A 26,156-nucleotide genomic window follows, 5' to 3' on the forward strand; every position below is an offset into this window, starting at 1 on the left:
ATATCAGCTCCCCCATAGACTTTAAGGAGGCCTTCCCAGACTGAGCCCCTTCTTTCCTCTCCCCCTCGTCCCCCTCTCCATCCCCCCGTCTTACCTCCTTCCCTTCCCCACAGCACCTGTATATATGTATATATGGTTGTACATATTTATTACTCTATTTACTTATTTATTTATTTATTTTACTTGTACATTTCTATCCTACTTATTTTATTTTGTTGGTATGTTTGGTTCTGTTCTCTGTCTCCCCCTTTTAGACTGTGAGCCCACTGTTGGGTAGGGACTGTCTCTGTGTGATGCCAATTTGTACTTCCCAAGCGCTTAGTACAGTGCTCTGCACATAGTAAGCGCTCAATAAATACGATTGATTGATTGATTGATTTAAGCTCGTTTTGGGTAGGGAATGTGTCTGTTATATTGTACTTCCCCAAGCGCTTAGTACAGTGCTCTGCACACAGTAAGTGCTCAATAAATACGATTGACTGACTATGCTGTCAGCCACCTGTATATATGTATATCACCTGTATATATGTATATATGTTTGTACATATTTATTACTCATTTATTTTACTTGTACATATCTATTCTATTTATTTTATTTTGTTAGTATGTTTGGTTTTGTTCTCCATCTCCCCCTTTTAGACTGTGAGCCCACTGTTGGGTAGGGACTGTCTCTATATGTTGCCAACTTGTACTTCCCAAGCGCTTAGTACAGTGCTCTGCACAAAGTAAGCGCTCAATAAATACGATTGATTGATTGATTTGCTCATTAATCTAATCAGTCAATGGATGGTATTTGTTTATTCATTCAATCAGTCATGTTTATTGAGCGCTTACTTTGTGCAGAGCACTGTCCTAAGGGCTTGGAGAGTACAATACAACAATAAACAGACGCCCACAATGAGTTTACAGTCTTGGGAAGACAGGTGTGAATATTAAAAATAAAATTACAGATATGTACGTAAGCGCTGTGGGGCCGGGAGGGGGGATAAAAAAGGGAACAAGTCAGGGTGATGCAGAAGGGAGAGGGAGAAGAGGAAAGGGGGGGGCATAGGGAAGGCCTCTTGGAGGAGATGTGTCGAGTGCTTACTCTGTGCCGAGCACTGTGCTAAGCACTTGGGAAAGTACAATACAACAGAATTAGCAGGCAGATTCTAAATATACACTGCACATTTGTCATTCTTCTGAAAAAAGAAATGGCCACTCTATCTGGGTTTTAGTGTAGTAGTATATGGGAGATTAAATGCTAGTGAATTTGGTCATCATCATCATCAATCGTATTTATTGAGCGCTTACTATGTGCAGAGCACTGTACTAAGCGCTTGGGGAGTACAAATTGGCAACATATAGAGACAGTCCCTACCCAACAGTGGGCTCACAGTCTAAAAATGTGGTAGAAGTAGAATGTAGAATGTAGAAAGTAGAATGTAGAATGTGGTAGAATGTCTTGTAGAAGCCTAGGTAAGGAAAACGTGTATACATAACTGTAATATTTTGTAATGATCCCAGTATTATTGTAAGGAATAAATTATTGAAATGAGTCATCAAGTTCTGTGTTAAACCTAGGGGGGAGTTTTGCCCCAAAATACAGTATCTAATGAAATCATAGGCTTATATGCCAAAGCTGGAGCATACGTGTTCTAAAGAACTGGGAATTGCTTTATTTTTTTTTCATCTCCTGTAGACTGTAAGCTCACTTTGAGCAGGGAATGGGTCTGCTAACTCCGTACTCTCCCAGGTGCTTAGTTATCATCATCATCATCATCAATCGTATTTATTGAGCGCTTACTGTGTGCAGAGCACTGTACTGAGTGCTTGGGAAGTACAAATTGGCAACATATAGAGACAGTCCCTACCCAACAGTGGGCTCAGTGCTCTGCGTATAGTAAGCACCCAGTAAATACCATCGATTGATCTTGGTCATTGAGACCGTTCGACTTACCGGAGTTTTGCTCTTTATTTCACATTCTCCTCTGTTCAGGAAATGATTTGTCACTTTATTTAAAATAGGAAGAGAACAGCATGCAATTAAGAGTGTATAGAAAAAGGTTCTTAAATACACTTATAGTAGGAGCCAGTCAATTTTCACTCTTACTGTAATTTCCACAGACACCTCAGCCGTTTCACATTCTGTCTTGGCAAATACTATTCCGTGTTTTTAATGTGGATTTAAAAAAAAAAAATGGACCACTCTGCAAAATGAATTAAACTGTATCCCTTTGTTGTGGAACTACTGGGATTTTTTTTCCGCATATTTGTATCTTTTCTTTTTTTCATTAAGATTAATTAGTCTGGTTCTACTGCTGAATATTTAAAATCAATTTCATGTGTCCTTGGTGGCCTCCCAGCTATTCGTAGGCCAGGAATTTTTGAGAATTTGTCATGTGCTCTCATTTCTCCCCTTTCTAGACTGTGAGCCCACTGTTGGGTAGGGACCATCTCTATATGTTGCCAACTTGTACCTCCCAAGCGCTTAGTACAGTGCTCTGCACACAGTAAGCGCTCGATAAATACGATTGATTGATTAAAAATAAATACGATTGAATGAATGAATGAATTTCTATCAATCAGTGGTATTTATTTCATACTTACTGTGTGCAGAGCGCTGGACTGAGTGCTATTATTATATTGTAATAATGGTGGCATTCGTTAAGCACTTACTACGTGCAAAGCACTGTTCTAAGCTCTGGGGAGGATACACAGTGATCAGATTGTCCCATGTGGGACTAACAGTCTTCACCCCCATTTTGCAGATGAGGGAACTGAGGCACAGAGAAGTTAAGTGACTTGCCCGAAGTCACACAGCTGACAATTGGTGGAGCCAGAATTTGAACCCATAACCTCTGACTCACAAGCCCGTGCTCTTTCCATTGAGCCACGCTACTTCTCATTGTACTCTCCCAAGCTCTTAGAACAGTGCCCCGTACACAGTAAGCGCTCAGTAAATAAGATTGAATGAAAGGAGCCCACAGTTTAGAGGAATAGTATCATTTCTGATATGGCTCCTGGGATAAAATAGTCTTATTTATCATCCTAGAAATTATCGGAGGATTTGGATACTTCTATCTGATTCAATAGATCAGTTCAACTGGCTTGGTACTCTTTTCTACATGCGACTTTTCTTGCGTTCGGGGGTGGGGGGGGTTCATGCATATGTATTATCCTTAGAAAGCAATTCTGTATTTGGGTTCTGCCCATGAAACTTGTTGCCTTTTCAATCTTTTCAGGTCTGGAAAGGAAGAGAAATGGAACTGAGGAAACTCAACATTCCCTGGCACTTCTTGATAGCTCTGGTTTTAGTCCTGCAAATTTTCTCCGCTTTGGATTTTGACCCTTACAAAGTCCTAGAGGTCAGCCGAACTGCCAGCCAGGCTGAAATTAAAAAGGCGTATAAGAAGCTTGCCCGGGAATGGTAGGTGAAAAATAAATTTAGTGTCTACTTTTAAAATAGACCTAAATAAAATAAAATAAAAGTACCTAGTACATGTGTCTGTGTATAGGGCATGTATTGTATATATGACTGAAGGGTACATTCACTTGTGTTTTGAAAAATTAAATCTAGAAAAATGTGGCATAACAAGGACAAAGTATTTCTAGAACTTCTTTGCCTTGACAAACATTTGACATGTATTTTAAATGAAGGTTTAGAATCTAAGTTAAAATGAAGTTATTTTAATTAATGCCAAAATTAACAATGAATAAAAAAGTTTATTTTAATGTTTTAACACTTAATGAAAGAAGTAACATTTGTATCAAAAAATGGGAATGCCATCCAGGCTTTTTGTAGAAAATGGCTTTCAGGGTAGAAGCTACGTATGCTTTTCAGGATGAGAACTGATTGTTGCTGATGTTTTTTTTAAGTAATCAAGAATTAAATAAAATTAAGCATTACTAAAAGAAATGCCTTGGTAAAAATTGTGATTTATAACTTTATACGGTCCCCACTTTATTATGTATCTGTGGAAGCTTGTGGTGGGCTGGGAATGTGTCTGTTAAATCGTTGTGTTGTACTCTCCCAAGTGCTTAGTACAGTGCCCTGAACACAGTAAGCACTCAGTAAATACGATTGATTGTGAATGGTGAACAGGCATAGCATAAATAAGTGAAATCTACAGATACAGTAAAAACTCACATAGCTTGACTGAAGAAGGCACAGTTTCGGCAAGGCACTATTTATATTTGTCAGAACAGGCTGTCGGGTCAAATTGAAATGAAATTGGGAGAATAATTTGGAGGCAAGAAATCATAGGAAGAAAGAATGTCACCTTCTCATTCAGTACAATGCCTAGTACCCTGTTCTGCAAGCACTAAGCGCTCAAAAAATACCACTGATTGATTTGATTGCTTTACACTTTTAATGGGGAGAGTGCTAGCAGTAATCTAGTTGACTGTGGTTACAAGGTGTGAAGTGACAAGAGAACGATGGGCCTGTTTTAGAAAGTGGAGGAAGATCACTTTCAGAGAAGTATCAAAGAGCAATCAAGATGCAGTGTGGCCTGGTGAACGGTTCTGCTTGGGAGGTAAAGTTGGGAGTCCCTGGCTCTCACCCCGCCTGAGTCCTGGGAGAGAAAAATGGGCATTTCCCAGGCCTTCAGCATTCCAATTTTTCCCAGCAGCAGCAGCAGAACAGCCCTCTTCCCAAGAGGGGACAGACAAGAAGGGTTCAGGAAAGGAATCTAGTACATTGAGGGCAGAGATGCCCCGTCTTTTATAGTACATTCCTCAGCCCCTTATTGTATTGCTCTGCACACGGTAGTTGTGGCAAATGAGCCAGAGCAATAAGAGTGAAATGGGGACATGGAGTGAGTGGTGGAAAAATTGGGACCAAGGAAGATAATAGGAAGTTCCCTATTCCTCCACTTCTGCATGAATTTTAAATGCCATACTAACATACTTGCCCCAAGTCTTTTCTAATGAAAAATCTGAAATGTCTTTCTCAGAGATTTAGGGGATACAATTTCACCCAATGTCTCAGTTTAGTATTAATAATGATGGCATTTGTTAAGTGCTTACTATTTGCAAAGCGCAGTTCGAAGCGCTGGGGAGGATACAGAGTGATCAGGTTGTCCCACGTGGGGCTCACTGTCTTAATCCCCATTTTACAGATGAGGTAACTGAGGCACAGAGAAGCTCAGTGACTTGCCCAAAGTCACACAGCTGACAAGTGGCCTAGCTGGGATTAGAGCCCCTGACCTCTGACTCCCAAGCCCGTACTCCTTCCACTGAGCCAGGCTGCTTCTCTCTACAACTGCAATGCCATGTGAGGTTTTATCGTCATTCGAAACTCCCATTTTAGTGCAAAGTTTCCCTTTTCTCCCCCTCCAGATTTTTTTTCTTTTATCTGAAATGCCCAAACTAGAATTTGAGTGTCATTCCCTCACCCTTCCGGTGTCCACCCTCTGATAATGAGCAGTAACACGGTCCAGAAGGAAACAACAGGAGGGGGGAATGAAAGCAAAGTGTTTGGGTAGACCATCTGCACCTGAATTATAAATCCGGGTCAAACTCAGGTTCATAGTAACCTCATTCTGATTTTAAACTTATTTTTATTAGGCATCCCAGCAGCTTTGCGCACAACCCATCTGCTAGTGGGGAGAGTAGGCGGAAATATGGGGTGGCATGGCTTTGGGGATAGAAGGAGGCATGCAGAAATGGAGCCTCGTTATGGGGGTGCCACCATGGAGATGGTGGGGGGTAGGGGGGATGTAAGAGGGATCCCTTGACTTGGTTGTGCAGATGTCTTGTTTGCCTCGCTCTGTTACAGGTCATATATGTACACATGCTTTTTAAAATGATTTTTGAATATTTTATATAAAGCAGTCAATATTTCATAATGTTGTTATCTGAACCTTCAGAGTAAAAAGAATTGGATGCCCACAGCCTTGGCAGCATTTTATGGTGGTGAAGGTCACATAAATGCCAACTCTTTATAATAATAATAATGATGATGATGATGGCATTTAAGCGTTTACTATGCGCAAAGCACTGTTCTAAGCACTGGGGGGGATACAAGGTGATCAGGTTGTCCCACATGGGGCTCACAATCTTAATCGTCATTTTGCAGATGAGGTAACTGAGGCTCAGTGAAGTGACTTGCCCAAGGTCACACAGCAGACATGTGGCAGAGCTGGGATTAGTGTTAAGTGCTTTCTGTGCACCATGATCTGTATTAAGTCCAAGGGTAGATACAAGATAAGCAGATCAGACAGTGTCTATCCCACATAGGGCTCACATTCTTAAGAAGGAGGGAGAACAGGTCTTTTATCCCCATGTTATAGATGAGGTGACTGGAGCACCGTGAGGTCGTGACTTGCCCAAGTTCACACAGCAGGCAGGCGACAGAGTCAGGATTTGAACCCAGGTCCTTTGACTCCTGGGCCCATGCTCTTTCCAGTAAGCCATTCTGCTTCCTAATTCTTCCCTGTTAAAAGGCTAACGTCTCCTGTTTTTAAGAAAAACCAAGTTAGCTGCACAGTCATTTGTTTGCAGGCACCATCATTTCTTTGTGCCTTGCAAATCTTTTGTACTCCTCCGAACAGTTCAGTGCACCACACAGAGTAAGCACTCCGTAAATGCTGTTGATTTTAAGCCTTGTCCAGTTTTCTCAGCTGTTTTGGGCTCTCCTAACTGCCTCTGTTAACAGGTGGGATTGAAAACTCAATCTAAGTCAATCTAAAGGCCTATTGAAAAGTATAGAGAAGCAGCACGTGTAATGGATAGAGCACAGGCCTGGGAAGCGGAAGGTCATGGGTTCTAATTCCGGCTCCTCCACTTATCTGCTGTGTGACCTTGGGCAAGTCGCTTCATTTCTCTGTGCCTCGGATTCATCTTCTGTAAAATGGGGTTTGAGACTGTGAGCCGCATGTGGGACGGGGACTGTGTCCAACCTGATTTGCTTGTATCCACCCCAGAGCCTCGTAAAATGCTTGGCAAACACTAAGCGCTAAATAAACACCAAATGATGATGCCCCACAGAGTTACTCTACTATAATTTACAAATTTTCCTACCAATAATAGCTTTCTAGGAAGTAACCAATTATATCGGTGGATGAAAGTGTCAGGACCAATGGGTAAGCCTCGGTCCTGGGACTTCAGGACTGAGATCCTGCACAGAGGAATTGATTATAGTGCTAGTGGCTTGTGTAGTGTTATATGGACTTTCCTGTTTCTCTTTTTTTATTTAATAATAATAATGGTATTTGTTAAGTGCTTACTGTGTGCCAAGTACTGTTCTAAGCACTGGGGTAGATATAAGATAATCAGGTTGTCCCATGTGGGGCTCAGTCTTCATCTTCATTTTACAGATGAGGGAACTGAGGCACTGAGAGATTAAGTGACTTGCCCAAAGTCACACAGCTGATAAGTGGTGGAGCCGGAATTAGAACCCACGACCTCTGACTCCCAAGCCTGCACTCTCTCCACTAAGCCACACTGCTTCTCTTTTGCATTTACTATGTGCTGGGGTAGATTTAGGCTAGTCAGGTTGGACACAGTCCCTATTCCAAATGGGGCTCACAGGCAAATTAGAAAGGAGTAGGATTTATTTCCCGTTTTACGGATGAGGTAACTGAGGCAAAGAAAAGTTAAGTGACTTGCCCAAGATCACTCAGCAGACACATGGCAGAGCTGGGATTAGAACCCAGGTTAGTGGGCCTGTGCTCTTTCCATTAGGTCACACTGCTGCTTCTCTACGTTCCTGTTAGGGCATACCTGTATATATGTATATATGGTTGTACATATTTATTACTCTATTTATTTATTTATGTATTTTACTTGTACATATCTATCTTATTTTATTTTGTTAGTATGTTTGGTTTTGTTCTCTGTCTCCCCCTTTTAGACTGTGAGCCCACTATTGGGTAGGGACTGTCTCTATAAGTTGCCAGTTTGTACTTCCCAAGCGCTTAGTACAGTGCTCTGCACATAGTAAGCGCTCAATAAATATGATTGATGATGATGATGATGATAGAGTTCAGTGAGCAAGTAGATGGGCAGAGCTGCGGCACATTGCAAAGTGCATGTACCACTTTGATCCACATTAGCCAGTTATAGACCGAAATGGGCCTAGAACCCAGGCCTCCTAACTCCCAGAGCAGTGCTCTATCGAGTGGACCAACAGCAGGGCTAATCAACGATAATAGAAATAACTGGATTTTCATTCAATTAAGACAGTGCAAGAAGATTCATTTTGCTTTTTGTGATATTTTCAGGGTATGTCAGCACTCAGTCTAAACTGTTCTTTCCATTCGATTAGCAGCACTTTAGTCACCCTTTCGGTAGAAGAGTTGGGACATTCAACTCAGTGGTAGAATACTTCCTGTTTTTCTCTACTGGACTTCTCTGTGAGATACAGCAGAGGAAAATGTGGTTAGATAATTATGGTGGATGCTTTGGTGTAACATCAGACCATTACTTTCTTGCCTTAAGATAATTTGAAATGATCTAGGAGATCCTCTTCTCAACCTGGTGAGTCGATGCTGATCTAGCCAGTTCTTCTCCCAGGAAGATTCTCAACCTCCATATCCTTAATAGATTATTTAGATTTACTTGGAGGTGCATGCCTTTTCCATAAGTTTGAAATCCTGAGGTAAAGATAAGATGAGCTGAGGGAAATAGGTATAGTATACTTTACCATACCAAGCTATGGTTATCAGTCCAGGTCATCTTGGGCTTCTTTAAATTTATTTTACATCTGTGTTTTAACCCCCTTAGTGTCAGGCAAGGGAGCTATGATCATTTAGGCCACTGTTGTTTTAGTAGTGCACACAGTAGGCTGGACCACAACTCTTTTTTTTTTTTATTCTTTTCAGGTTTCAGGTTTAAAAATGGTGCTCTAGGTCCTGGTGTATTTCTGGTTGCTTAAATTGGCCCCAGCACTCTATTTTCATGAGAGAAGGGCTTTACTATTATCTAAGTGTTGGTGTCTGCTTCCTGTGTGATGAGGCCACCCCAAAATGGGAGTGGAAGTGCCAGGACAACAGTCTCCTCTCTTCCTTGCGGCTCCCTCCCGGTGTCTGAGGTTTTCTCATCTCTCCTTGGCAGTCCTCAAAAAGTCTCTGGGTTGGGTTTGTCTTGCTCGCTTTTAAGGGAATCAGCGTGGCTAGTGGAAAGAGCCGGGGCCTGGGGGTCAGAGCACCAATTTCTAATCCCAGCTCCATCACCTGTCCGCTGTGTGACCTTGAGCAAGTCACTTCACTTCTCTGTGCCTCAGTTACCTCATCTGTAAAATGAGAATTAAGACTGTGAGACCTATGAGGGACCGGGACTGTTTCCAACCCAATTATCTTCTTTCTACCCCAGCGCCTAGTACAGTGCCTGACACATAGCAACTGTTAAATACCATTTAAAAGAGGTTATATTTTTAGAGGCCTGGAACATCTTTCCTCATGATGCAGACATTTTAGACCATCACTGTCTATTTCCTTAGGGCTAAAAATAGTTACCTTCACATTATCTGGCCAGAGTGCATTCCAGTATAGGGTTGGTTTTTTTTTTTTCATGTTTTTTTTCCAGTAGAGTCACCAATTCCAACAGGAGTTGAAATACCAGTCCAGACTCAACCTTAAACTCTTGTCAACAGGTTTTAAATCTTTCACAACTATAGAAACCTATTCTGGATTTTGTTCTAATTTTCAAACATGTTCCGATGACAGATTGATCTGCCCAGACTTGTGTAGGTTCATTATTTCAAGGACACTTAATGTTCTCTGTGTAGTAATTTCCATTACTGTTGATTGTTATAGTATTCAAACAAGATTATAGCTTCAATCTAGGTAGCACATTGAAAACAGTCATTCAGATCCTTCAAGCTTTTTCCTTGAAGGGAAGATAAAAAATACCTGAATCAATGTATTATTTTTTGTTCCAGATTTGAAATATAAAATAATTGTTAAACTATGACTTTCCTTCTTTCTGATAAAGCGGTAGGATCTAATGCTGCCTAACTAAAAGCCATTCAGAGGTAAAGTAGGTATCAGAAATGGCACTGAATAAACTGCTTAGTGCCTCTCAGCCTCTAGAATAAATGAGAAGAAGCAGCATGGCTTAGTGGAAAGAGCCCGGGCTTGGGAGTCAGAGGGCATGGGTTCTAATCCTGGCTCTGTGACTTGTCTGCTGTGTGACCTTGGGCAAGCCATTTAACTTCTCTGTGCCTCAGTTACCTCATCTGTAAAATGGGGATTAAGACTGTGAGCCCCAAGTGGGACAACATGATTACCTTGTACATACCCTAGCGCATAGAACAGTTCTCAGCATGTAGTAAGCGCTTAACAAATACCATAATCAAAAAAAATGATTGAGACTGGAATAGCTACTGAGAAAATTCTCTGTGTGGTATCAAGGGCCTTTTTAAAAAAAAATTTATTTCTTTTTGAGTCATCTCATCCAGCTGGTGGTACTGTTAATTCATTTTAAAGTTACAATATTGTTAATATTCTATTTACATAGAATACATATTCTATTTATCACTGAGAAAAAAGTGAGCTCTTGAGTTTATTTGGCCATTTTCCTGATTACCAGGTAATATATTTTATATCCACACATCCACTCAATTGTGATGTTTTATGGAACAACAGTTGCTATCATTGGCTGGATGGTGAATAAATTGCTTTGCGTCCCGAGGCCACATTCATGATAGTATTTTAGCTAGGTGGCAGAGCAAGTTGTCCTAATTTACGCTGAGAAACGTCTCACCAAATATTGACATTTGTTCAAGTATTTAGCTTATGCAAGGACACTGGACAAGAAGAAGTCCATTCTCATTATGATCTGTTTGTGTTTCAGGCATCCTGACAAAAATAAAGATCCAGGAGCAGAAGACAAGTTCATTCAAATTAGCAAGGCTTATGAGGTATGAGACCAGATGTGCTATTTTAGGTCTCTTCCATTACCTGCTGTATAATGTTCCTCAGTTTATTGGTTCTGTCAAAGCTAATGGAAAGTGGGAAGGGAATGTGATAAATCGAATGCATACGCCTAATGCCTGTGTAGATCCCTCAGTCACCTGACAGTAGTTCAGTTTCTCATATTGATCCATTTGGGACCTGTAATAACTTGGGCATTTGTTGAGCTAGGCACAGAATGGTTGGGTAAAGCAGCAGCACTGAGGCCTTCACATATAAAATTAGTGATAGGTCCGGATAGTTGCCTGGTTGAAATCATTCATTCACTTGTATTTCTTGAGCACTTACTGTGTGCAGAGCAGTGTACTAAGCACTTCAGAGAGTACAGTACAACAATAAACAGACACATTCCCTGCCCAGAACAAGCATACAGTCTAGCGAGTTGGACTGTAGAATAATAATCCGCATTATTAAATTCATACACTATGGGAAGCAGCCATACAGAGCACCGGGAAGAATGTATGGATATCAGTCAATCACTCAGTGGTATTTATTGAGCGCTTCTATGTGCAGATCATTCTGTCAGTGGTATTCATTGAATGCTTATTGTGTGCAGAGCACAGTACTAAACACTTTGAAGAGTACAATCCAACAGTTTGCTAGACACATACCCTGACCCCCAGAAGTTTACAATCTACTGGAGAAGAGAGACATTTAAATAAATTACACATATGTACGTAAGTGCTGTGGGGCTGGGTGAGGGGAGGGTGAATATCAGGTGCTTAAAAGGTACAGATCCGTGTGCCTAGGCAGTGCAGAAGAGAGAAGGAGTAGGAGAAATGAGGATTTAGGGAAGACCTCTCTGAGGAGATGTGATTTTACTAGAGCTTTGTAGGTGGAGAGGGTGGTGCCGTATAGTTTTTGGAGGGCGAGAGAGGCAAGGGGTCAGTGCAAGATCAAAGTGTACAGTAAGTTGGCATTAGATGAGCAAGGCGTGTGAGCTGAATTGTAGCAGGAAATCAATGAGGAGGAGGGGACAAGGTGATTGAGCATTTTAAAGCCAATGGGAAGGCATTTTTGTGTGCGGAGGTGGTTGAACAATCACTGGAGGTTCTTGAGGAGTGAAGAGATGAGAACTGAATGGTTCTGTAGGAAAATGATGTGGACAGCAGAATGAAGTGTAGACCGGATAATTGCCTGTTTCTCCCTCTAGGCTGTAAGCCCCTTATGGGCAGGGAATATGTCTCCCAACTCCGTTGTACTCTCCCAAATGCTTAGTACGAAGCTCTGCACATGGTAATTGTTCGATAAATGCCATCGATGGACTGATTTTAGCAACGTTGTGATCACAGAACCCGTAGGATTTGGTGACAGATTGAATATGTGGGTAGAAAGACAGATCAATCAATCAATCGTATTTATTGAGCGCTTACTGTGTGCAGAGCACTGTACTAGGTGCTTGGGAAGTACAAGTTGGCAACATATAGAGACAGTCCCTACCCAACAGTGGGCTCACAGTCTAGAAGGGGGAGACAGAGAACAAAACCAAACATATTAACAAAATAAAATAAATAGAATAGATATGTACAAGTAAAATAGAGTAATAAATATGTACAAACATATATACATATGTACAGGTGCTGTGGGGAAGGGAAGGAGGTAAGACGGGGGGATGGAGAGGGTGATGGGGGGGAGAGGAAAGAGGGGGCTCAGTCTGGGAAGGCCTCCTGGAGGAGGTGAGCTCTCAGTAGGGCCTTGAAGGGAGGAAGAGAGCTAGCTTGGAGGATGGGCAGAGGGAGGGCATTCCAGGCCAGGGGGATGACTTGGGCCGGGGGTCGACGGCGGGACAGGCGAGAACGAGGCACGGTGAGGAGATTAGCGGCAGAGGAGCGGAGGGTGCGGGGTGGGCTGTAGAAGGAGGGAAGGGAGGTGAGGTAGGAGGGGGCAAGGTGATGGAGAGTCTTGAAGCCGAGTGTGAGGAGTTTCTGCCTGATGTGCAGGCAGATTGGTAGCCACTGGAGATTTTTGAGGAGGGGAGTAACATGCCCAGAGCATTTCTGGACAAAGACAGTCTGGGCAGCGGTGTGAAGTATGGCTTGAAGTGGGGAGAGACGTGAGGATGGGTGGTCAGAGAGGAGGCTGATACAGTAGTCCAGACAGGATAGGATGACAGCTTGAATGAGCAGGGTAGCGGTTTGGATAGAGAGGAAAGGGCGGATCTTGGCAATGTTGCAGAGCTGAGACCGGCAGGTTTTGGTGACGGCTTGGATGTGAGGGGTGAACGAGAGAGCGGAGTCGAGGATGACACCAAGGTTGCGGGCCTGTGAGACGGGAAGGATGGTAGTGCCGTCAACAGTGATGGGAAAGTCAGGGAGAGGGCAGGGTTTGGGAGGGAGGACGAGTTCAGAGATGAGTTGAGGATAATGTCAAGGTTCTGGGCTTGTTCAATAGTGGAGTTATCTACAATGATAAAAAAAAATAGATGGGGGAGGAGAGGGCTTGGGTGGGAAGATGAGGAGTTCTGTCTTGGATATGATGAGTTGGAGGTGTTGGCAGGCCATCCAAGTAGAGATGTCCTTAAGATAAGAAGCAGCATGGCATAGTGGATAGAGCACAGGCCTGGAAGTCAGAAGGTCATGGGTTCTAATTCCGGCTCTGCCACTTGTCTGCCGTGTGACCTTGGGTAAGTCACTTCAGTTCTCTGTGCCTCAGTTACCCAGCTGTAAAATGGGGATTGAGCCTGTGAGCCCCCACATGGAACAGGGACTGCATCCAACGTGTTTTGCTCATATCCACCCCAGTGCTTAGTACAGTGCCTGGCACATAGTAAGTGCTTAACAAATACCATAATTATTATTATTACTACTATTGTTTGGAAGAGCTGTGAGACTGTAGAGAAAGAGTGAGATCAAGGCCATAGAGATAGGTTTGGAAGTCAATCCACGAAGATGCCGTAGTTGAAGCCTTGGGAGTGAATGAGTTCTCCAAGGGAAAGGGTGTAGATGGAGAAAAGAAGGGGACCCGGGACTGAGCCTTGAGGGACTCCCATAGTTAGAGGGTGAGTGGCAGAGGAGGAGCCTTCGAAAGGGACTGAGGAGTGGCCAGAGAGGAGTGAAGAGCCTTCACTGACACTGTCCTCTCAGATCTGTGCCTAAATTGGATAATCTTCCCTAGAGAGGGGAGTGGTCCACAGTTTCAAAGACAACCGAGCAGTCGAGGAAGATTAGAACGGAATAGAGGCCTTTGGATTTGTCAAGAAAGATGTCATTGGTGACCATGGAAAGGGCTGTTTCAGTCAAGTGAAGGAAGCAGAAACCAGATTAGAGGGGGATCCAAGAGGGGAAGTGGGGGCAGCAGCTGTAAACAGCTTTCTCAAAGAGTTTGGAGAAAAATGGTAGGAAGGAAATGGGGTGATAACTGGAGGGAATCATGGGGCCTCGGGGAATTTTTATTTTTTTTAAGATAGGGAATATATGAGCATGTTTGAAGGCAATGGGTAAGAAGCCATTGGAGAGGAAACGGTTGAAGACGGTGGTCAGGGAAGGAAGAAAGGAGGCTACAAGTGTTTTGACATGGTACAAAGGGCTGGGGGCAGAGGTGTAAGTGGAAGGGGTAGATTTTGAGAGGAAGTGGGAGTAGGTGAGTTGGCGAGGTGGGGTGGAACAGGAAGGTCGTGGACTTGAGTGAGAGGAAGCGGTCAGTGGAAGGGTTGTCGGGAACACCTGAATGGTTATTGAAGTCATCAAGGATCAATGTAGGGATGTTGAGTCAGATGCCATCCTTGTCCAAAACGGGGTGGGAGAGGACAAACACAGGCCGCGGGGGGGGGGGGGGGGGAGGGGAAGCAGGCTAAAACTAGTAAATCATAGTATCAGTTAAATAATAGTTTTTTATGGTTAGAGGGGCTAGGAGAAGTCCAGCAGTTGGATATCTCAGTGTCTATTTCCTTTTTCAGTTCTGATGCTTACATTTTTTTTTTCTCCCATCAGATTCTGTCCAATGAAGAAAAAAGAGCAAATTTTGATCGCTACGGAGATGCGGGCGAGAATCAGGGGTACCACCAGCAGCAGCAGAGCCATCACTTCCGCCACTTCCATGAAAATTTTTACTTCGACGAATCCTTTTTTCACTTCCCTTTTAATTCTGAGCGACGAGACTCCTCAGATGAGAAATACCTACTGCACTTCTCCCATTACGTAAATGAGGTGCTTCCAGACAGCTTCAAGAAGCCCTACCTCATCAAGATCACCTCCGATTGGTGCTTTAGCTGTGTCCACATTGAACCCATCTGGAAGGAAGTTGTTCAGGAACTTGAAGGATTGGGTAAGAAGTGATTGCTCATCTTGGCAGCCTTCGAAAAACTCTTGCACTGTAGCGAGAGCCGTTTGGCTCTGGACGGTGAGGGTGGGAGAGAGGAAACTTTTAATTTCCCCCCACCGGTGCCTGAAATTTAACAATCCTGAGCGCGTGATTTTAGAGAGGCTTTCGACAAAGTTGTTCCTTAGTTCTGTGTGGCTGGTTTCAGTTAGAAACTTCGGTGTCAGAGTGGATACTCAGATCTCGATTTCTGAGAGGGTTGGCTTGCAAGTAACCCCGTGAAGTTACTGTCTGAGGAAACCATAAGAATTTCTTTTAATCAATCAGTCGTATTTACCTAGTCAGTCATCTACTCTGTATAAAACACTGAGCTAACAGGTTGGGAGAGTTCAGGAGAGGTTCAAGATAGATTCCCTCCTCGGAAAGAGTTTAGGACCAGGGTTTTAATCCAAGTCCTGCCACTTATCTGCTGTGGGATCTTGGGCAAGTCACTTAACTTCCCTGACTCAGTTACCTCAACTGTAAAGTGGGGATTAAGACTGTGAGACCCATGTGGGATGTGGATTCTGTCCAACGTTGTTTCCACCCCAGCCTTTAGTACAGTGCCTGGCACATATTGCTTAGCGGAAAGAGCCCGGGCTTGGGAGTCAGAGGTCGTAGGTTCTAATCCCAGCTCTGCCACTTGCCTGCTATGTGACTTTGGGCAGGTCACTTCACTTTTCTGTGCCTCAGTTGCCTCCTCTGTAAAATGGGAATTAAGACTGTGAGCCCCGCCTGGGACAACATGATTACCTTGTATCTACCCCAGGGCTTAGAACGGGGCTTGGCACATAGTAAGCACTTAACAAATACCATTATTATTATTATTATTATTATCTTTAAAAGGACTGAAGACACAGGAAGATGATGATGCTGGAAAGGTGCCTATATGAAAGAGCAAATGCTTAAGTAGTCGAGAACGTAAATTGATCTGTGCAAAAGCACAGTGAATGATTGGCAGTGCCTCACTCCCTCTCTAGAGCTGTTTCCTCCTTCCACCTTAATATCAAGCAGAATGCCAGATCTAGGGAAAACCAATGTAAGAGCTCATGAGATAATTAGTAAATAGTCTTATTTAGGAATGGATCCCCTAAAGGGAGCTGAATTTACCAACTGTAGTCCATAGTGATCTTTATGTAAGTAGGTATACTGTTTTTTTATTTATTTTTAATAGTATTTGTTAAACACTTACTATGTGCCAGGCACTGTACTATGCACTGGGGTAGTTACAAGCTAATCAGGTTGGAAGCAGTCCCTCTTTCACATGGCGCTTGCAGCCATTTTACAGATGAGGTAACCGAGTCACAGAGAAGTGAAGTGACTTACCCAAGGTCACCCAGCAGGCAAGTGGCAGAGTCAGGATTAGAACGCAGGTCCCTCTGACTCCAAGGCCCGTGCTCTATCTTCTGTTCTACAGAAAGCAGTTAAGCAGTGTGGCTCAGTGGGAAGAGCCCGGGCTTGGGAGTCAGAGGTCATGGGTTCAAATCTTGGCTCCGCCAATTGTCAGCTGTGTGACTTGGGGCAAGTCACTTAACCTCTCTGTGTCTCAGTTACCTCATCTGTAAAATGGGGATGAAGACTGTGAGCCTCAAGTGGGACAACCTGATCACCTTGTATCCCCTCCCAGCGCTTAGAACAGTGCTTTGCATATAGTAAGTGCTTAACAAATACCATTATTATGTATGTTTATGAATATTAAATATAAATATATGTGCTTACCTGTGTCAGTATAAACCTGCCTTGAAAGCAGCAATCATTTGCTAATTCTGTCCTACTCTCCCAAGTGCTTATTACAGTGCTCTATCCCCAGCGGGTACCCACTCACTACTATCGACTGATGGGTAAACATTTTCTTAATTTTAAATCTTTCTGCCTGAAGTCTTTTTGTTCTCAAAACGTTTGGTAACCAGGTTGCACTTCATTAAACTTGACTGTAGCAGGACGGATTCAGCACCATATCATTTCAGCCACAGTCAGCGGTCCCTCATTTGGAGAGTCAGGCAGAACTGAGCTGAATCCGTTCCGAACTAGGGAGCCCTTCCAAGAGGCCGATCCCTGGTGGAGCCAGGCTTCTGATGTAGCCTGGCCTAGTGGATAGAGCCCAGGCCTGGCAGTCAGAAGGTCATGGGTTCCAATTCCGGCTCCGCCACCTGTCTGCTGTGTCACCTTGGGTGAGTCACTTCACTTCTCTGGGCCTCAGTTACCTCATCTGCAAAATGGGGATTGAAACTGTGAGCCCTACGTGGGACGTGGGCTGTGTCCAACTCGATTTCTTGTATCCCCCCCCAGCGCTTAGTGCAGTGCCTCACACACAGTAAGTGCTTAACAAATAACATAATTAGTATTATTGTTGTTATTATTTAGTACTAAGTTTAGGCTGTATGTGGGGTTAGCACCTCCACAGAGGGGGCTAAACTTGAGATCCTGAAAGTGCAGGGTAGAAGAGACCCTTTAGAGAGCATACTTTGATTCAAAATTCTTTCTAATCCATAACCTAGAGTAACTGGAGTTTTGTTTTTATTCATTCAGTCATATTTATTGAGCGCTTACTGTGTGCAGAACACCGTACTAAGCGTTTGGGAGCGTACAATATAACAACAGACAGGCACATTCCTGCCCACAACGAGCTCACAGCCTAGAAGGGGAGACAGACATTACTATAAATAAGTAGATAAGTGAATAAATTACACATATATACAGATGTATACATACGTGCTGTGGGGATGGGAGGATGAATGAAGGAGCAAGTAAGAGCAGTGCAGAAGGGAGTGAGAGGAGAGGGGAGGCTTAATCAGGGAAGGCTTCTTGGAGGAGATGTACATTCAGTAAGGCTTTGAGTGGGGGGGAGAGCAATCATCTGTCTGATAGGAGGAGGGAGGGCATTCCAGACCAGATGTGGTATTTAAGTGCTTACTATGTATCAAGCACTGTTCTAGGCACTAGGGCACTTACAAGTTAATCAAGCCATATACAGTCCCTGGCCCACGTGGGGCTCACAGTTGAAGTAGGAAGGAGACTAGATATTGAATCCCCATTCTGCAGTTAAGAAAGTTGAGTCACTGAGAAGTGAAGTGACTTGCCCAAGGTCACACAACAGGTAAGTGGCAGAGCTGGGAACCAGATTCTCTGGCTCCCAGGCCTGTTATCTTTCCACTAGTCCATGCTGCTTCCCTGGTAGCACTTGCATTTGCTTTTTTACCTTCACAGGGGTTGGGCTCTGTATTAAGGTGCTTGGGAGAGCACAAGACAACAGAATATTATGCAAAATCATTGCTGCAGGTGTAGAACTATCTAGTCCAGACCCGGAATAGTGAATAAGCTTATATGAGGTAAAAATGAATCCTGCCAAGGGAACTGTATTTACCAATCATAAACCGTAATGATCTCCAGGTAAGCAGGAAATTTATATAATCAGTAGGGGGTTTTTTCAGCGCTCACTGTGTGCAAAGCTATTTAGCACTTGGAGGAGTACAATAGAGATGGTAGACATAATCCCTGCCCTCAGAGAGTGGACAGCCTAGCAGAGGGAAACAGACAGTAGCAAGGCCTGGATCTCAGAGGACTTGGGCTCTAATCCCAGTTCTGCCACTTGCTTGCTGTGTGACCTTGAACAAATCAATTTAACTTCTCTGTGCCTCAGGTTCTTCAATTGTAAAATGAGGGAGTCTGTTCTCCCTCCTACTTAGACTGTGAGCAGAGTGTGAGCCCCATGTGGGACGAGTATTCTATCTATCCTGATTAACTTGAATCTGCCCCAGCACACTAACAAATATCATTATTATTATTTTATCATTATTATTATCCACTTCATCTCTTCCCCTTATCACTGGATAAAGTTTCTTTTGCCACATCCTTCCCTGCTTCCCACCACCTAACTGTGGGAGTCTTCTAAGCCGCATTTCTGGGTCCTTTTCTATTCTCCATCTACACCCACTCCCTTGGAGAACTCATTTGATCTCATGGCTTCAACTACCACCTCTGTGCGGATGATCCCCAAATCTCTCTCTCCAGGCCTGACCTCCCTCCTTTTCTACAGACCCACATTTCATGCCTCCAGGACATTTCTGTTAGGAAGTCCCACTGACCCCTCAAACGTACCATATCCAAAACAGAACTCCTCATCTTCCCACCCAAACCCTGTCCTCCCTGCAACTTTCCCATCACTGTAGACAACACCACCACCCTCCCTGTCTCAAAACCCGCAACTTTGGCATTATCCTCGACTCAGCTCTCTTATTCAACCCCCATATTCAATGTGTCGCCAAGTTCTTTCGATTCAGCTTGCACAACATCTCTAAAATTAGTCCTTTCCTCTCCATCCAAACTGTTACCATTCTGTTCCAAGTTCTTACATCCCGCCTTCTCTACTGCAATAATAATAATAATATGCACTTACTATGTGCCAAGCACCATAATAAGTGCTGAAGTGGCTACTAGCAAAATTGGGTTGGACACAGTCCCTGTCCCACTTAGGACTCACAGTCTCAACCCCCATTTTACAGGTAAGGTAACTGAGGCACAGAGAAGTGAAGTGACTAGCCCAAGGTCACACAGCAGACACGTGGCAAAGCAGGGAGTGGAACCCATGACCTTCTGATTCTCAGGCCGGAGCTCTGTCCACTATGCCATATTGCTTCTCTGCCTCCTATCTCTCCCCTCTCTAGTCCATACTTCTGCTGCCTGGATCATTTTTCATAATAGCCATTCATTCCACGTCTCCCCACTTCTCAGACATCTTCAGTGGCTGCCCTTTCACCCCTGCATAAAATAGAAGGTCCTCAACATTGGTTTATGGCACCCAATCAACTAGCCCCCTCCTACCTTACTCCCACTACAACCCAATCCAACATTTCGCCATGTAACACCTGCTCCTTGTACCTTGATCTCATCCATCTCACTACTGATCCCTTGCCCTCATCCTCCCTCTGACCTGGAACTCCCTCCCCGTCATATACCACCAGTGACCTTCGTCCCAACCTCCAAAGCCCGACTAAGATCACAACTCTTCCAAGCGGCCTTCCCTGACCATCCCTCATTTCTCCCATTCACCCTCCCTCTGTATTGCCTTATGCACTTGGATTTGTACCCCTTGAGAACCTGATATTCACCCCCAGCTCCAGGCCCATAGCACTTAATAATAATAATAATAATGATGGCATTTATTAAGCGCTTACTATGCACAAACCACTGTTCTAAACACTGGGGATGTTACAAGGTGATCAGGTTGTCCCACGGGGGGCTCACAGTCTTAATCCCCATTTTACAGATGAGGTAACTGAGGCACAGAGAAGTTAAGTGACTTGCCCAAAGTCACATAGCTGGCAGCAGCATTATCTATTTATTTATTTTACCTGTACATATCTATTCTATGTATTTTATTTTGTTAATATGTTTTGTTGTCTGTCTCCCCCTTCTAGACCTTGAGCCCGTTGTTGGGTAGGGACCGTCTCTATATGTTGCCAACTTGGACTTCCTAAGCGCTTAGTACAGTGCTGTGCACACAGCGCTCAATAAATACAATTCAATGAATGAATGTTGGGTAGGGATCGTCTCTATATGTTGCCAACTTGTCCTTCCCAAGCGCTTAGTACAGTGCTCTGCACACAGGAAGCGCTCAATAAATACGATTGAATGAATGAATGTTGGGTAGGGACCATCTCTATATATTGCCAACTTGTACTTCCCAAGCGCTTAGTACAGTGCTCTGCACACAGGAAGCGCTCAATAAATATGATTGAATGAATGAACATTGGGTAGGGACCGTCTCTATATGTTGCCAACTTGTACTTCCCAAGCGCTTAGTATAGTGCTCTGCATACAGTAAGCGCTCAATAAATACAATTGATTGATTGACAATTGGCGGAGCTGGGATTTGAACCCATGACCTCTGACTCCAAAGCCCGTGCTCTTTCCACTGAGCCACGCTGCTTCTCTTAAGTACATATCCTTATACTCTCCCATCCTCCCATCAGTCATTTATTTCAATATCTGTCACCCCGCCTAGGCTGTGAGCTCCTTGTGGACAGGGAATGCATCGACCAACTCTACTGTATTTTCTCCTAAACACATCATACAGTGTTCGGCACAAGGCAAGAGCTCAATAAATACCATTCCTCGACTGATTAATTAAAGGGATTCTTGAAGGTTTCCTTAGCCACTACTAATCCTAATACTTTGTTTTCTTTGGCTTATTTTTGATGGAAAAATCTGCACAGGACCTAATGCCCCATGGCTATACCCATTAGGAATATTGTCCAGTGACTTGGGGCCTTCACCTCAGGGGTCAGGTGCTGACTCAGCTTCAGCAGCTGGAAAGTTAAGGCAGCAGTGGAGGGAGCGAAAGAAGCAGGTGCCGTTGGTAAATGGAGACAGAGAGTCAGCTCGGAGGGAATATCGCCATTGGCCACTCCACTGCCCCATATTAGTCAGCCCAGAGCTGCACAATGGAGGTAGGGAGGTTTGGCTTTTGGGGGTGGGATAGGGATCTTCTGGATTAGGCCCAGGTTCTGCAGGTGAATTAGTGTGGCCGTGGAGTAGCCGCGGAAAGCGTGGTAGCCAGTCATTGCTCCTCCCTCCCAACCGGGAAGCCGTGTGGATCGGGCACGGTCCCGGAAGTGAGAAAGTCCTGGCTTCTGATTCCAGCTCCACCACTTGTCTGCTGGGTAACCTTGAGCATATCACTTAGTTTATTTGGGCCCCAGTTCTCTCATCTGTAAAATGGGGATTGAGTGTGAGCCCCATGTGGGACATGGATTGTGTCCAACTTAACTCATATTCATTCATTTATTCATTCATTCATTCATTCAGTCGTATTTAGTGAGCGCTTACTGTGTGCAGAGCACTGTAATAAGCGCTTGGGAAGTACAAGTTGGCAACATATAGAGATGGTCCCTACCCAACAATGGGCTCACAGTCTAGGAGGGGGAGACAGGCAACAAAACAGAACATGTGGACAGGTGTCAAGTCATCAGATTAAATAGAAGTAAAGCTAGATGCACATCATTAACAAAATTAATAGAATAGTAAATATGTACAAGTAAAATAGAGTAATATGTACAAACATATATACAAGTGCTGTGGGGAGTAATAAATATGTACAAACATATATACAAGTGCTGTGGGGAGGGGAAGAAGTAGGGCGGCGGGGAGGAGGAGAGGAAAAAGGGGGCTCAGTCTAGGCTCATATCTACCTCAGTACTTAGTACAGTGCCTGGAACATAATAAGCATTTAACAAATACCATAAAAAAAAGAAAAGGAAATAGTTCTGTTTCAGGTGAGTAACATTCTTTTGGGGGTAGCCTTATCTTCCAGAAAGATCTTTCAGTGCAGTAAGCCCGAACTGAGGAGAAGCTGAATTAAACCTGTCTTTCTCTTCCAGGAGTGGGGATTGGAGTTGTCCACGCAGGATATGAAAGACGGCTAGCACACCACCTGGGGGCCCATAGCACACCTTCAATCCTAGGAGTCATAAATGGAAAAATCTCCTTCTTCCATAATGCAGTTATCCGGGAGAATCTGCGGCAGTTTGTGGAGAGCCTTCTTCCTGGAAACTTGGTTGAGAAGGTAGGCGATGGAGAGACCAGGAACAGTACAATTTTGGGAGGCAGTTGTGGATGCTAGACATTTTTTTAAATCTTAAATTGTATTATCTGTGATCTCATCCCACACAAATCCCTTTACAGGTGAACAAAGTGTTTGACATGACAATAGGGAAAAGAAAGCATAGAATACCAATTCAGCTAGGAGTAATTGTATAGTAGTTATTTAAAGTGTCACTCTTTCAGAAAAAGGAATTTTGAAAAGGTAAATTTGCATCAGATCCCATTGCAAAGCGGACTCGGTCAGACAGAGCCGGAGAAGGGAAATCCGTAATTGAGAAGGGACTGGGTTGTGAAGAGTTGACTGCCATTTGGGGATCTCCCTTCTCCTGTCATCTTTATAGCAAACTCTGAAAATCCCTCTTTTCAAACCTTTCTCACCTCTTGTCCTGTTTTAAAAGTCATAGAGACATTTTCTAGATCGAGACTAATCATCGCGGTAGGTGAGGTACTCACTGCAAGAGAAGAGAAGTTCACTTCTTTTGTGACAGTTCCAGTAATTGCTGAGGAAAGGATTAAGACTTCCAAGTGAAAAATAAGACCATTTTTATGTGATGGCATGTCTACAACATTTCGACCTGCCAACAAATATTCTGGGAAGGAGTTAACCAAAGTATTTGGGAACTTCTGCTTCCTACTAGATATTCCATCAAAGCCCAAGTCGGTTTTGGGGGTTTTTTTTGGCTTGGTTTTGTGGGGGCGGGGGCCGGGGGGGGGGGGGGCAAAGCGGGGGACGCTGTTGTTGGTTTTGTTTTTTGGGCTTTTTTTTCTGTTTTTGTGATATTTGTTAAGCGCTTACTATGTGCCAGGGACTTTGTAAGGACTTGGGTAGATTCCAGCTAATCAGGTTGGACACAGTCCATGTCCGTCGGGCTCACAGTATTAATCTCTGTTTTACAGATGAGGTAACTGAAGCACAAAGAAGTGAAGTGACTTGCCCCAAGTCACACAGCAGACAAATGGCAGAGCTGAGATCAGAACCCAGGTCCTTCTGACTCCCAAGCCCATGTTGTATCCACTAGGCCACACTGTTATAAGACAGTATTCTACCATAAACATCTTCTGAATTCATGGCCTAGAAGGCAAAGATACAGCCCACGCCATGCAGGGTAGCTCACCTGGAATAGAAGAAAAAGACCCTAAGGGCATGAAGTGCATTTGGGCATCCTCACCGTGTGCATGGCAGGGACATTGGGAGAAACAGCTGCCTTAACTGTGGCCTCCCATGTTGTCTTGCTGCCCAGGAAGGTGGCATAGAAAGAGGAGAGTTCTGGGTGGGTTGACATGGGTCTCTGGGGCTTTTACGACACCACTGGCATCGAAGTTATTCTCACCTCAGTGCAGCTACCCTGGGTAGGACATGAGATTAATGAATGACAGCAGGAGTCTGACAGCTGCCGAATGGAGAGCTGAAATCGGGAAACCAAAAGCCAGGAGGGCAGAGGAATCGTTTTAAGGACATGGTATCTGTAAATCAGAAGTGAGGTGCAGGGCCTCTAGGGATCTGAGCCGCCAAGTCAGCCCCCCGTGCCACCACTTTCCCCATTCAATTCCTTTGTGGATGGCATTAGCGGTAGAAGAACCAGAAATATTCGCCAGTACTCCCTAAGGCACCAATCAGTCAATCAATCAATCGTATTTATTGAGTGCTTACTGTGTGCAGAGCACTGGACTAAGCGCTTGGGAAGTACAAGTTGGCAACATATAGAGACGGTCCCTACCCAACAGTGGGCTCACAGTCTAGAAGGGGGAAACAGAGAACAAAACAAACAAAACAAAACATATTAACAAAATAAAATAAATATTTTTATTTACTGTCAGAAGGTCATGGATTCTAATCCCCACTCCACCACGTCAGCTTTGACACCTTGGTCAAGTCACTTTACTTCTCTGTGCCTCAGTTCTCTCATCTGTACAATGGGGATTGAGACCGTGAGCCCCACGTGGGACAGAGACTGTGTCCAACCCAACTTGCTAGTTTCCAACCCAGCACTTAGTACAATGCCTGGCACACAGTAAGTGCATAACAAATACCAAAATTATTAGTATTAATTATTATTATAACCCCATCCAGAGAGCAGCACTCCAGGAAGGCTGTTGGAATGCCTACTTTTCCCAATGCCCCTACCTCCCATGAAGGTGGATATGGGCAGGGGGAATTTGGGTACCTAAGTGGGGAGTGTGGTGTTATTTCTAGTTCATTCCATAAAGCTGCTTTTCCAACAAGGACACCCTCAATTCTCTCCCTTGCCATGGCATGGCAGGAGCCCTGTGGGGTGGGGAGGGTCACTGGGTAGTGCCCAGGAACTACTGTGGCATGGGAATCAGGTATAGTAACAGAGGTGCTCCAGAGACTCCAGGGAGTCTTTCCTGTCCTACCCCCATCTCGAGGGGAAGGATTACTTCCTTCGCTAGACTCTTGGCTGTTTAGGAGCTGATATTAGGAGATTTGAGTCATAAGAATAATATTTGGGGTACGCATTAACCACTTACTATAAGCCAAGCACTGTGCTAAACTCTGGGATCGATACAAGGTAATCAACTCGGACCCAGTACTGAATTTCTAAGAACCTGGTACTGACCTTGGTTTAGAGGGAAGCCATCTATCGAGATGGGAGTTGAATCTATTTACAGATTTTTTTCAGAAAGACATTTGAAAGTTGGTTCAATCATCATCATCATCAATCGTATTTATTGAGCGCTTACTATGTGCAGAGCACTGTACTAAGCGCTTGGGAAGTACAAATTGGCAACATATAGAGACAGTCCCTGCCCAACAGTGGGCTCACAGTCTAAAAGGGGGAGACAGAGAACAAAACCAAACATACCAACAAAATAAAATAAATAGAATAGATATGTACAAATAAAATAAATAAATAAATCAGCCAGTAAGCCATATTTATTGACCCCTTATTGTGTGCAGAGCACTATACTAAGCATTTGGAAATGGCTAAACTCTGGGATCGATACAAGATAATCAGCTCGGACCCAGTACTGAAGTTCTAAAAACCTGGTACTGACCTTGGTTTAGAAGGAAGCCATCTATCGAGATGGGAGTTGAATCTATTTACAGATTTTTTTCAGAAAGACATTTGAAAGTTGGTTCAACCAGCCAGTAAGCCATATTTATTGACCCCTTATTGTGTGCAGAGCACTATACTAAGCGTTTGGAAATACGGTATAACAATATAACAGACTCATTCATTCATTCAGTCGTATTTATTGAACACTTACTGTGTGCAGAGCACTGTACTAAGTGCTTGAGAAGTACAAGTTGGCAACATTCCCTTCCCACAACGAGCTTACAGTCTAGAGGGGAAAACAGATGTATAAATAAATAAAATTACAGATATGTACCTAAGT

At 43.8% G+C, this 26,156-nt stretch overlaps 1 protein-coding gene across 4 annotated transcripts in view; it reads left to right on the forward strand.

Moving 5' to 3' along the window:
• DNAJC16 (DnaJ heat shock protein family (Hsp40) member C16) overlaps positions 1-26,156 on the forward strand; it is a 50,960-nt gene that overhangs the window by 3,061 nt on the left and 21,743 nt on the right. For all 4 annotated transcript variants that reach the window (XM_038746161.1, XM_038746162.1, XM_038746163.1 and 1 more), the window contains exons 2-5: positions 3,225-3,409; positions 10,780-10,846; positions 14,828-15,161; positions 22,574-22,758. In XM_038746161.1, coding sequence (XP_038602089.1) covers positions 3,243-3,409; positions 10,780-10,846; positions 14,828-15,161; positions 22,574-22,758 — 753 coding nt within the window. In that variant the 5' untranslated portion in view covers positions 3,225-3,242. The remainder of the gene's footprint in view (positions 1-3,224; positions 3,410-10,779; positions 10,847-14,827; positions 15,162-22,573; positions 22,759-26,156) is intronic.

This window comes from Tachyglossus aculeatus, chromosome 5 (genome assembly GCF_015852505.1).
Source record: "Tachyglossus aculeatus isolate mTacAcu1 chromosome 5, mTacAcu1.pri, whole genome shotgun sequence".
NCBI lineage: Eukaryota > Metazoa > Chordata > Mammalia > Monotremata > Tachyglossidae > Tachyglossus > Tachyglossus aculeatus.